The sequence below is a fragment of the Enhydra lutris genome, unplaced genomic scaffold (assembly GCF_002288905.1).
Source record: "Enhydra lutris kenyoni isolate GAN:26980312 unplaced genomic scaffold, ASM228890v2 scaffoldscaffold33, whole genome shotgun sequence".
Lineage (NCBI taxonomy): Eukaryota > Metazoa > Chordata > Mammalia > Carnivora > Mustelidae > Enhydra > Enhydra lutris.
In genome coordinates this window covers 4,118,199-4,131,519 of record NW_019154117.1, presented here as the reverse complement: position 1 = coordinate 4,131,519, position 13,321 = coordinate 4,118,199, and the positions used below count along the sequence as shown (strand labels likewise).

General features: G+C 39.0%; 2 protein-coding genes across 3 annotated transcripts in view; one reads left to right on the top strand and one right to left on the bottom strand.

Moving 5' to 3' along the window:
• The window catches only part of LOC111153553 (centromere protein P), a 240,665-nt gene that overhangs the window by 88,571 nt on the left and 138,773 nt on the right, over window positions 1-13,321 (top strand). The gene's annotated exons all lie outside the window — the stretch shown is intronic.
• Window positions 3,130-11,873, bottom strand: LOC111153550 (osteomodulin). The gene is made up of 3 exons (XM_022512633.1): window positions 11,604-11,873; window positions 5,329-6,283; window positions 3,130-4,099 (listed from the first exon to the last, which is right to left on the bottom strand). Exons 2-3 carry the CDS (start codon window positions 6,266-6,268, stop codon window positions 3,792-3,794), a joined length of 1,248 nt encoding a protein of 415 aa, XP_022368341.1. The 5' UTR covers window positions 6,269-6,283; window positions 11,604-11,873; the 3' UTR covers window positions 3,130-3,791.

The following is a 13,321-nucleotide window of genomic DNA, read 5'->3' as shown; positions in this document are numbered from 1 at the left end:
CGATAATTGTGCAGTCTTGATGTGCTACTTAAAGAAGTACTTTATTCTTCAGTTTTTCTTAAGGAAAGCACTGGGTTTCATTTTTGTTTTTTAATGAGAAATACTTGGGGTGGGTATGAGTTCCTCAGGGCCGTTTTCAAGTAGCAAAAGATGGTTGTTAACCTGCCTCCTCATTGAGGCCTGCAACAGGATGAGCCATTTACACACACACCCCTTTGGAGGGAGGAGTAGAGCGAGTTGACCCCTTCCAATTAGGCTGGAGGAGCCAGGCAGGGTGCGGTGCCCAGTTAGGGGGCGGGGGGGGGGGGGGGCTGTGTTCTCTGCCCTGGCAGGCTGTCGAAGGGTGCTCTGGAAAGCTGAACTGGCAAATAGTGTCCTGGAATATGTGTGTTTGGGGTGTAGGACTTAAGTACACTTTACTCTCTCCCTAAGAAAACCTTTGGTAAAAACTTGTTCACTTGTCTTTTATTTATTTATTTATTTATTTTAAAAAGATTTTATTTATTTATTTGACAGAGATCACAAGTAGGCAGAGAGGCAGGCAGAGAGAGAGAGGAGGAAGCAGGCTCCCTGCTCAGCAGAGAGCCCGATGCGGGGCTCGATCCCAGGACCTTGAGATCATGACCTGAGCTGAAGGCAGAGGCTTTAACCCACTGAGCCACCCAGGCGCCCCTCACTTGTCTTTTATACAAAAAGAATCTTGGAAGGAACCCACGGAGATGCTGGCTCTTTTCTAGTGTCCCTGAGAACACACCCAGGTCTGACATCTGGGGGCACACAGATCCTGCAGGCTGCTAGGCCGGCTGTCCTCAAGGACTACTTACTGCTCGCTGGGTGCCGGGAACTGGCACGCACATTGTTCAGCGCTCTGTCACACATACAAATTCTCTTTATTCTTTCAGTAGCTCTAGGAGAACCAGCTTCCTCGAAGGAATGTGGGAAGAGGGGCTTCAGAGTTCAGCCCCTTACTCTGGCATCTGGCTTAGGAGTCTCAAGTCCGACTTCTGCAGGTTTTATCACATTCCACATAACTTGTTTTCAGTTGCTAAATTGTGCAGTTTCATTCCTCACAAAGCCTGTTCTCTGAGGATTTTTAAAAATCAGTTTAGGAGGGGGGCACCTGGGTGGCTCAGTGGGTTGAAGCCTCTGCCTTCAGCTCGGGTCATGGTCCCAGGGTCCTGGGATCGAGCCCCGCATTGGGCTTTCTGCTGAGCGGGGAGACTGCTTCCCCCATCTCTCTGCCTGCCTCTCTGCCTACTTGTGATCTGTCAAATAAATAAATAGATAAATCTGAAAAAAAAAAAAGAATGAGTTGATATTATTTTCTTTAAGTTTTTCTATTAACAGCTTTATTGAGACAATTCACACCTCATATAGTTCACCCTTTTAAAATCTACGATTCAATAATTTTTGGTAATTTTAGATTTACACAGCCATCACCACAATCAGTTTTAGAACATTTTCATTCCCTCCAAAAACAGACCCTCTGCTCATTGACAGTCACTCCCCACTTACCCTCTTCCCCTCCTGCAGCCCCAGGCAACCAGGAATCTTTCTGTCTTTACAGATTTGCATGTTCTGAGCATTTCATTTAAATGGAGTCATACTGTTGTGCAGTCTTCTGTGATGGAGTTTTCACATTGCTAGATGTTTTCCTGGCTCATCTGTGTGGTAGCATGACATTTTAGTACTTCATTTCTTCTCTCGGCTAAGTAATACTCTGTTGGGTGTTTATACCTCAATTTATTTATCCATTCATCGGCTGATGGGCATTTGGGTGCTTTCCACTTTTTGGCTGTTAGTAGATAGTGCTGCTCTGAACATTTGCTGACATATTTCTGTGTGAACATATGTGTTTAGTTCTCTTGAGTATGTATCTAGCAGTGGAATGGCTGTATCCTAAGTGACTAAATTTTGAACTGCCACACTGCTTTCCAAAACAGCTGCACCACTGGATATCCCACCAGCAGTGTGTGAGAGCCCTACTCTCTCTGCCTCCTTGCTAATAACGTCTGTTCTGGGTCTTGTCTTCTTGGTTCAAGCCCTCCCAGTGACTGTGGAAGGGTCTCTTAGGGTTTTCAGGGGCATTTCCCTGATGGCCTCTCTTTAGTTTCTAAATTGTTTTAGGTTAGAAATAGTTGTATCTATTTTATATCCTGAAACACGCATAGTATTTTCCAATATTAAGTGGGCCTTAATTTTTTTTTTCACCTCTGTTGGAAGTGTGCTTTGTCCACATTACTAGAATTTTGCTCTGCTACCCTCACCGTTGTATCTTGAGGTATCACAAGTGCACATACATTCTGTTTCTTGCCCTTATTGCTAAGCCTTACACACCAAATGCCTTGATGAATGTTAATTAAATGAATGAATGGAGTGTTATTTGTGTTCATTCTGAATTGTTGAGCTATTCCTTTGGGACAGGTGGGTGTTCTGTTTCTGCTAAATGCTAATAATTTGATGAAAGAAATAAAGATCGTTAGGAGCTTCATTTTCCACTTTATCTCCAGCAAAATAAAGACTCACCACTTGAAAACTCCTAAAGTTTTAACAGCCAAAAAGTGGAAAGCACCCAAATGTCTGGTCCTGGCCTGTTGTCCACATTATTAACATTTATGGTTTGGGTTCCCTGTGTAGGTCTCCCTATCTCTGTTTCTTCCTCTCCTGAGGAACTCTGAAATGTCAGCTGATAAGTCAGAAGAGCTCATCACAGCACTTCCATCATCTTCTTTACAAGGCGTACTTAAAATACTTCAAAATGACAGGCTAAATAATAGGTGTGTCTAAGGTTTTAAAGAAGGTATCAAAGCTTGTCCAAATTGTAAAGGAACTCTGTTCAGCTTTAGCACTAATTAAATAAATATGGGCTGATGCTCATACGTGTTTCTACTCTATCGTGCTAGGAAAATGGAAGTGTTTTAATAATGCTGGTATACTGTTGTGTGCTAAACTAACCATGTGAGCAAAGCAGTTATTTATTGGTGAGTCTCTGTGTAGCTACAATAACAACAAAAACTTTCCCTAGTGAGTTTACTATAGAAACATTGATCCCCACTAAAATGGAAGACAGATTGTTTTGGACAGTTGCTGAAATCTGCTAAAATATGATTGTGATGAGACAGTTTAGTGTTTTTTTTAGTTATCCAAATACATGTTTTAGAATTGTGTGGCTTTGGTGCTCTGGGAGAAAAACAAAGACCAGTTGATTTCGTGAAACTACAAGTCTTGGATCTGTAGCAGAATGGCCTCTTTTGAAAATCAGAAGCATCCTCTCTTGCTCTCAGTGGTAGGGCCAGGGAGGTGGATGTCATGGTGATAAGATTTCACATACAAGTGTGAATGCTTTTCTGGAGATCAAGTCAAAGAAAATAACGGACTCCTGAGTGAATGACTGCCCGTTACATGAACATAAGCCCGGGCATCTCAGCGCTGGCCTCTTCCAGTTCTTGGCTTCTAGTGCTGCTGTTTTCGTCACTCTTACAACAGTTAATATCACTAGAGATGGCATACTTTCTTTTCTCCTCAGCCTGATAATACTGTTATTTTTAAAGTTTAGTTTTTTATTCCCATGTCATTCTAATTTATATTTCTAAAGACTTGTGTAATTTTAAGTAAGTTTGAATACTGTGTAATGATGCAAGTGTTACCAACAACTTAAATTCAGTCTGATCTTATACTAATGCATGATTCTAGATATATTACTGTGAGCCTTCCATGTTTAGTTCAATTAATACTGAATAATACCATTGTATACAATCATAAATATATACCTATATAGTTTCTTGCCATTCTTAACTTCCGTAATAGAGAGGGTCAGTGTTTTCTTCTGTTTCTTCTTGTTCTGGACCTTCTTGGTGATCTTCATGTTCTTCACTATCAGGATCATCCGGAAATCTCCTGAAAACTTGAGTCTTCAGTTGTATTGTTTGCCCATTAGCGCTTCTTTGCTCACCATAATAAATAGTGTGTAAATTAGGAAAGCAGAGGGAAACGTATGAGCTTATTGGCTCTTTCAGCTTATTTTGGTCCATACGGATGTACGTTAAGTGGTGGTAATACAGTGGGTCAACAGACGGACACATCACTGTAACATTGATATCTGAAAAATACAAATTAAAGATTAATCCTGCTGCATTACATCTAGATCCTACATTGGAATTTATTAAAATATGAGATAGTCTTATTAAAATCCTTATAGGTAGAATTAGGTTTAATTAGTTTTTACAGTAATCAAATAATAAAATGAAGAAAATGAAACTACAGATGAATTATATGTTCTCAAAGTAAATGATGGCTTTCAGAGCGCATCTGTCCTGATGAGCACTGGGTGATGGATGGAAAAGCTGAATCACTGTATTGTACATCTGAAACTAACACAACACTGTGTGCTAACTGTACTGGAATTAAAACTTGAAAAAAATGGTGGCTCTTTTGGCTATTTAATTATTTGTTATGTAATAAATTCATAGTACAAGTAATCTCAAAAAGAACAAAGTAAAAAACACCTTTAGTCCCAACTACTCAGGAAGCTCCTATTTTTTCAGATACTCTACAGTACTACTTGTCAGTGTTCAAAGTGATAACATTACATAGAAAAGACTATAAACTTGGGTGCCTGGGTGGCTCAGTCGGTTAAGCTCTCCTGCTCCCGATTTGTGCGTTCTCTCTCTCTCTCTCTCTCTCTCTGTCTCTCTCTCTCAAATAGATAAATAAAATCATTAAAAGAAAAGAATATAAACTTTTATTATTTTTTTAAAATTTCATTTATTTATGTGACAGAGAGAGATCACAAGTAGGCAGAGAGGCAGGCAGAGAGAGATGGGTAAGCAGGCTCCCTGCTGAGCAGAGAGCATGATGTGGGGCTCGATCCCACCCTGAGAGCAAGAGCTGAGCTGAAGGCAGAAGCTGAACCCACTGAGCCACCCAGGTGCCCCAAGGCTATAAACTTTTATAGCACACCTTTCTGAGGCTAGCTTAGGCCATTTCCCTAGCTACTTAAGTCAACTATCTTCAGCAATGTGTAAAGCATAGATGTTTTTTAAAAAAGATTTTTTCTTTAGGAGTGCCTGGGTGGCTCAGTCAGTTAAGCTTCTGCTTTCAGCTCAGGTCATGTTCTTAGAGTCCTGGGATCAAGCCCCATGTTGGGCTCTTTGCTCAGCAGGAAGCCTGCTTCTCCCTCTTCTACTCCCCATGCTTGTGTTCCCTCTCTCAATGTCCCTGCTTCTCTGCTATCCCTCTCTCTCAAATAAGTAAATAAAAATCTTCAAAAAAAAAAAAATCAGCATAATATTCCTTTGTGTTTAAAAAAGATAATGAAATTTTACATACTTTCAATTTCATTATTTTCTAGGTATAGGTGTTGTAAATTTCTTGGAATATAGAATGCTTGCTTCAGTTTGTTGTGTCCAACATTGAGCTCTATAAGGTTGGGAAGATTAAAAATATCATGTGGGATATCTTGTAGTTTGTTGTGTGACATTCGTAGAGCCTGGAGTTTGGGAAGTTTTTTGAAGTAATTTTCTGGTATAGCAGAAATTGAATTATTTTCCAAAGACAGATACATAAGTGAAGAAGGCAGACCAGGAGGCATTGACTCTAATCTGTTATTACATAGGTTGAGCTGCATTAATTTTTCCATTTTGGCAAGTACATTTTCTTGTAACATGGAATCCTCGAGATGATTGTAACAGAGATCAAGCATTGTCAAGTTTACTAGCCCATCCATGGCATTTGTCTGCAATCTGGAGATCTCATTATAGCCAAGAAGAAGTCTCTCCAAAGACTTAGGGAGAGGAAATGGAAATTCTTCTAAATTGTTATGCTGTAGGTGAAGTTGTAGTAGATTTGACAACTTAGCAAACACACCATGATCAATCTTTTGCGATGTAATTTTGTTGTGGCTGAGGTTGATTTCTTTGAGATGAGTTGCGTTGATGAATGAATCCGCAGTCACAGCCTCAATTTCATTGAATTGAAGGTAGACCTGCTGTATGTGTGCTGGGACACGTGGGATAGTCTTGAGTTTGCGATTGTCACAATACATTGATGATGGAAAATTGGGTGGACAGAAGCATTCAGTGGCACAGCCTAACATATACTGATGAAAAGGAACTTGAAAGTCCTCATTTTGATGAAATTGGAATTCTGGTTGGTAGACATCATCTGGGTCTTGATCATAATCTTCATCCCATTGATAATTTTCATATTGGCAATATACTTTGACTCCAAAAAAGAAGAAAAGGACATGTGCTAGACTTAAAAAGCCCATGTTCCTTTTTTTGTCCTATTATAAGGAGAAAGCAAATATATTGTGGGAAAAGTCAGTAAATCCTAGAAGAATTTTTGTGTAAATTAACAGTTACATAAAGTGCATAATATCTGTATCTGTATTGAAATATATAAAACAATCCAGAATAAATGGGCAATGCTCAAACCAAAATTAATGTTTAAGTACCAATAAGGTGGTATTTTTTTTAAAAAGTCACATTTTACACTGAACAAGACTACATACCCATCTTTGAAGGGAATCCTAGTTTGTCTTGCTTCCTATAGATTTACAATGATAACATGACCTCTCAACCCCAAAGCTGGGTATTCCATCCACTAAAAATGCTGATTGTTCCACTAACTATATGGTCCCTTCAGTGATGGTCATTACCTATGAGAGGAGACGCTTTTGGTCTTAGTTAATATTAACCAATATTTTCCCACTGCAGCTTCTGTTTTTCGATGCTCTTTTCTGCCCTTGGAAGAACATGAAACATTCCTTTTTATGTAAGAGTTTGAGATATTCAAAATAGCTCTCATCTTTCCTCTTAGTGTTTCTGGCCAAGTCTAACCATGACTTCCAGTTTTCCCCCATGAAACCGTTTCCAGAATCCAATTATTTTGTCTCTGATCCACTTGACTCGAATCCCAAATACACGCAATATTTACCATCTACAAACTTTGAGCTTTTAGTAGGTTATTCTATATATTTTCTTTCTTTCCACTAATTTTTTGAGTTAAGTCCTAGATAAATAGATACTGAAAGCACACTGTCTTGTCTCCCAGGAGTTGAAGTCTGGTGGAGATTCAGAAAGATGCACACAGTACAGGGAGGAGGAGGGTGTATAAGGGGTATACTTCACGGGAGGAGTACTCAGCTTGAGAAAGACCGTTAACTTGAAGTTGTAGTGGTGGTCTACTGGATGAGGAGCCTGGAGACCTTCACTTCCCATCTGTCACTTAGGGCGGTCAAGCCACTTAACATGCCTGCCTCTTGCCTCCTCATGAAAATGAGAAATGTAATTGTTTCCTAGCTTATCTCAAGTAGTGGTTGTGACAGTCACGTGAGATATGCATGTAAAAGTGCCTTGCAGGTTAGAAAGTGATCCAGATGGATAAGTTTGTTATTTAGATAAAGGTTAAAAGGAAGGAAAACAAACAAAAAATCTTACCTCTTTGATTCTGCAGGTATTTTTCTCTAACTCTCTCATTCAGGGTTTCCTGAGAATTAATGTAACATGTCCCTGTGTGTCATGAACTGACTTTTCTCTATCCCATTAGTCATTAGAGTGGTACAAGCTATTTTTCATCATTGGGATAATTGAAAAGATAGTTATTTAAATCATTGTCTATAACAGACCCCATTTGACAAAGTCTACCTTAGACCCTAACATCTTAGATTCTTTTTTATTTTCTTGTCAGGAACTATAAATGTATGGAATGTAATTATGTGTTAACGTGGGATTTGGAGTTGATATTTAAGTAGAGTCAGGGACCCTTGATCTTTTCTTCCCTCCTGTGCACCCAGAGCGTGGGCCTTGTCATTACCAGGGTGTAGCTCCTTCACACCTCGGCTTGTCTTTATAACTTACCCCACGGAGTAGCTCCAGCTGTAGTAATTCCTCAATTTCAGTAGGACGTAAATATGGGGAACCCATTGTGTTTTCACTGTCCTTTATTCATACCTCCCAATGCACTCAGTTCCTCTCTGTGGCCTGGACCCCACGGCCCATCACCGTTGTCACTTGTTTGCACAGGTCCCTGATCCTCTGGCCCCTTTCATCCTCTTATTCTTCTGGTAATCTCCAATCCTGTTCCTTCAATTGTCCATCTACATGCAGCCTGACTCATGCAGCAGAGCAAGTGGAGAGAAAACTGACCACACCAGCTGGTGTCACTTGAAATTCATGACCACTCATTGCTGCTCAAGGACATGTCCTTACTGCATTCCTTTTCCCTTGCTCCTAGACAAGCCTCTAAAAATTCCCATTTCCCATCAGTTTGGAATGACCACCTTGCTGCCGCTGCCTTTTTTTTTTTAACCAAGAGGATAGGATCAAACAAAACAATGATTTACTCCTATGTATGTTTTGTTATATTTAATCTCATCCCTACCTACAGAATATGTCAAAATAGCAATGGTTTGATCTTTTAAAACAATCGTTTTACAAATCTCAGTAGACTGTATGCACTGTTCCTTCATATCGGTGGGATTCATAGAGGATGTGACATTTGACCTAGATTTTGAAGAATGTTAGGGTTCTCATAGAGGAAGACCAGGAAGATTTCCAGACAGAAGAGATGACCAAAACATGTAAGGAACAAAGAGTAGGGTACTTGGGAAATAGTGGTTAGCTATTGAAGGAGTAAAATAAGACTGTCATAGCTAATCTGGACCAGAATCTAGAGGGCCTGAATTCTGACCTGTGGAGTCTGCACTCAGGGAATGAACACCTAATTTAATTCATTAAGGTAGTTGAGCCACAATCTTCACGCTGAATTGTTGGTGGGTGAAGTAGGAGAAAGTCCTGCAGGGAGATCATCTCACCCTGAAAGGCAGTGTTCAGTTCTGGCTAACTCAGGGTGCTGGAAAGCTCCAACTGGGTCTGCTGCCTTAGTGACCTGTACTAGAGGTTGTGTGTGAACCTGGCTAGTCAACCACCTTACAGATATTAGTAGTTAAACTTTGGTTGAGTTTAGACTGCAGTTACTTCTGAGTGTGAGGCACTGTATTTGGTGAGGAACACAGAGATGAAGACATGAAGGAAGATGTGGTCCCCTCCATAAAGAGCATACGGTTTATCGGAGAGACCCAACATGGCAAACCATATTCTCAGACAAAGGGAATTAATGTTTACCGCCTAGACCCCAGTGCCATGGGTATAGTGGCTTAACCCTGCCTCGGGCAGACGGGGAAGTCTTTGTAGTATCATTTGCTCCAGATCTTGGGAGATTAGCAGGAATGGGTGTAGAACATCCTATACATTTTACTCACTAGTTGATAATACTTTATGTGTTAAATGTGTAGTTTTTATAGTACTTATTATAGTGGAGCATATTAACTTTTTGAAGTACATGTCATACTTCACTTCAGTCTCATTGCACCACAGGGTTCTACTGTAAGTTTGCTGTGTCTCACAAAGGTATACGTAGAAGCAGGGCAGAGGCATGCCGCTGCAGGGGTGGGGGGAGGTAAGGCATGGAGGGGGGTCTTGGAAGCTGACTGTTACACAAACTTTGAAATGAGCATTGCTCATCAGAGCTCTGAATTTCATCCTTGTATTAAGAACAGTAGCAATAGGGGCGCCTGGGTGGCTCAGTTGGTTAAGCAGCTGCCTTCGGCTCAGGTCATGATTCCAGGGTCCTGGGATCAAGCCCCATGTCGGGCTCCCTGCTTAGCGGAGAGCCTGCTTCTCTCTCTCCCTCTGCCTGCCGCTCTGCTTACTTGTGCTCTCTATCTCTCTGTCAAATAAATAAAATCTTTGGGAAAAAAAAAAAGAACAGTAGCAATAATCAATCACTAACCTTACATTTGAGAATGAAGGTCTTGACTCTATTTAACAATTATGAGAAATATATTGGGAAAAAGGAGACCTGGTGATACTTTCAATCCGACACTTAAATGCGTCCCTTTGACTTGGGATCAAGACCTCATTATGGAAGTCTCCCTGAAAATAAAGGGATTCTTTAGTGTTGGCTGCTTTTAGTCTTCTTGGCCACCTATGAAGATAGGCTTTCCCTAAGGACAGTTTCTCTTCTGAATCGTCCTCTAAGGGCCTTGGCTCTGCAGCTCAGCCTGATCCCTCTTCCTTTTGACCAAGTCCAGTTTTCTGGTTTGAAATCAACCCTGTCTCCATCCAGACGCCCATTATTTCCTATTCATCTTAGTCTTCAACTTCCTCTCTGGTGAGTTTTCCTGTTATAATGACTTCTTATTTCTTTTTAATTCAGATTTTCCATTCAACTGATCTCTTCCTAGCCATTTGCAAAGCACATTTTTATTACTTCTGCCTTTCATGTTCTACAATTTATGCTTCATTCCCTATAGAATTGCTCATAGCAAAACAGAACACTCACCGTCAGTCTCCCACTTCCTGACCTAATTTCTGGCAGAATCTAGTATAATGCACAGTGTATAAGTGCTCAGACATTTGTTGAATGGATGACTGGATAAATAAATTACAGATTGCATCCTGTTAGCGATGCGTGTCGCTACTAATGCTGATTATTTCCAGGTATTATTTTGCCGCAGTCGTTTTCTTTAAATGGACACAGTCACAGAGAACATGGCTGTTCTCTCCAGTGGTGTCTCCGGTCACAGCATGCTATTCCCATTACAGAGTAATAGAAAAGTAACAGATGTGAACAGAATCTTTAAAGCAATGGAAAATATATATTACCGATTTTTAAAACTATCCATTAATGTGAATTTTTCATATTATAGCTATAAATGCTTCTATGTTATAACATCTCTCTTAGTTGGGAAGAAGCACTTGTGCTTTCATAAGGAAGTTCTAATTAAAATGAGATTGAACTTTGTTCTGGAAAGGTTAAAGAAATTGGAAAGCCTTATTGTATTTTGTTAAAGACTCAGTTATTTTATTGATTTACCACAGAAACTAGGATATAAGAAACCAGAGTATTAGAATAGACTCAGATTTCTTTCCGAAGCGGTTTTAAATTTAACTCTATAAATTAGTTTACATCCTGTTTTACACCCAAGGCCTGAGGAAGTAAGCCTTTTACTACTAAAAATAAGAAAGTTTCAAAATTATTTTTAGCCATACTACATTTAAATCTTAACTAGAACCCAGGGAACTGTTTCCTTTAGTACCAGATAGAGCAGTCACATCTTCCCTTCCAGAAAGAGTCAAATGAAAGCAAAAATATGTTACTGTCAAAGATTTGGTCAACAGAGAAATATTAAGAAAATTTCTATTGAAATCGATACAAACATCCTTCTTCCCTACAAGCAGAATCTGTCAACCTACCCAGATGTATGGCTCACAGACATTTGCCAGTTTTGTCATTTAAAGTTGAGAGTGAGAGAGGAGACAGTGATGCCATTAACGTAAAAATCTTTCATTCTGAATTAAAAATAAATCTAAACAAAGATTATTTATTGGGTAAATCTTAGAAAATTTAAATCACTGTATTACTGCTTTCTCTGAATATTTTTGCTAATCAAATTTTAAAGTAGATTTATCAGATATTGCCTCCAAATATTGTGCTTTTATGATCTATTTTAATGTTAAACAAATCAAATATACTTAAGAAGTTTTAATAGTAGGAACAGTTTCTTAAAAAAAAAATTGAAAATTATTTTATCATCATACCTGTTAAGTTTGCTTTAGTTTTCAGGGGTTGATGAATTTGCAAATCCTGTAAATTGAATCAGATATTCCTAAATTCTTTAACTGAGTCTCTTAAAAATCCACAGTAACTGTGTGTCCAGACAGGGCTGTCCTTGAATTACTGTAGCAATTTAAGCAAATATAATCTGCTTGGAAAACACTTGGGTTGAATTAAGATTATGTATTTCTTTTCATTATCCAAAACTTTGTGGATTCAAATTGAGATGCTTGTGCTGTTGGTCAGATTTATGTGGCTTACTTCCCTTTCCTTTCCCCTTAATTTTGGTTTGAGGTGTGGCAAGAATTTCCTCTAATATGAAAGGCAAACAGAACTAAATGAAACAGCATGTACTGATTACTGTTTTTATTTTCATTTTCATGCCAAAGAATTCTCCAAATTAAGGTCCCCTGTAACTTGGAGCTCAGGGTCTCAACAATTTAAGGTGGAACTCAAGAGTGGTCTTGAAATGTCCCTTGTCTGAAACCTCACGTCACACCAGGGCTTTCCTTTGTGAAGACAAGCAACCAAGATTAGAAACATACAGCATTGCATGTCTAGTTTACTTTTTTTTTTTAAAGATTTTATTTATTTGAGAGAGAGCACAAGCAGAGGGAGAGGGAGAAGCAGGCTTCACTCTGAACAAGGAAGCAAGGAGCCCTACAACCTCGATCCCAGGACCCCGATATCATGACCTGAGCCAATCCAAAGTCAGTTCCTTACCGACTGAGCCACCCTGGCACCCCTCTAGTTTACTTTTTAAACAAAGGGATTTGTCATTAGTGACACAGATTAAATATATAACTTTTCCACATAGAGAATTATACCTTCTTTTCTGTTCCCTATCACTGTCCTCCTCTTCCTCCCAAATCCGTGCACTAGAACGCCTGCTACAAACCTTTGAAATAAAAATTAATCTGGTGATGGAATTTAGTGTCTTGCACTCAGAAGGTAGATCTCTGATTTGCCTCTTTAGGTTAGTACAAAAAATAATTTTGTAGTATTAACTAAGATGCCATTAGGAACTTCTGTTGCCTTTATTTTGTAGATGTAAAAAATCTCTTTTCACTGAATTGTTTTCCTGAGGAGTAGTGGTTAACTGCTTAAATGCTACATTTTTTCACTAGTGTTTTGTTTTTTTTTTTAATTTTAAACAGAGAATTAACTTGTATTTCTTGGCAGTGAACCTTGAGTTCATGCTTTGGAAGACTCTTCAAAGTTTGTACAAACTAATAAGGTAAAGTGAATCCCGGAATTTGTCCTTGTGTCCTCAGTGTTTACCATTAGATTTTTACAAAGAAATCACAGGGTTTATTTTGTTATACTTCAGGTTTTTTAAAAGCATGCTGTGTTTCAAGTGATGCTTGGCAGTGCTGTAAAAATCTCGTCTATTATTTGAGGCACTGGTATGTGAAACATGGCAGACTGTATTTGGGCCAGGATTTCATCTTGTTACTGATCTTTTCCATATGTTTCCTATTAGTCTTTGTTCTTAAACCTCAGGCTTCCATACTAAGGAAGAGAGAGCAAATCTATGTAATTTTTTCCCAAGGATTTAATTTTATGTGCCCTCTCAGTTCTTTTGGAAGAGAAACTTAAAGTCAAAAGCTTAATTTTCATATAATTCCTCATTTAACACTGTGATTTGAACTTGTGATCATGATTATGTTGTTCATGTTCCTAACACATGTGGAAAGAATAT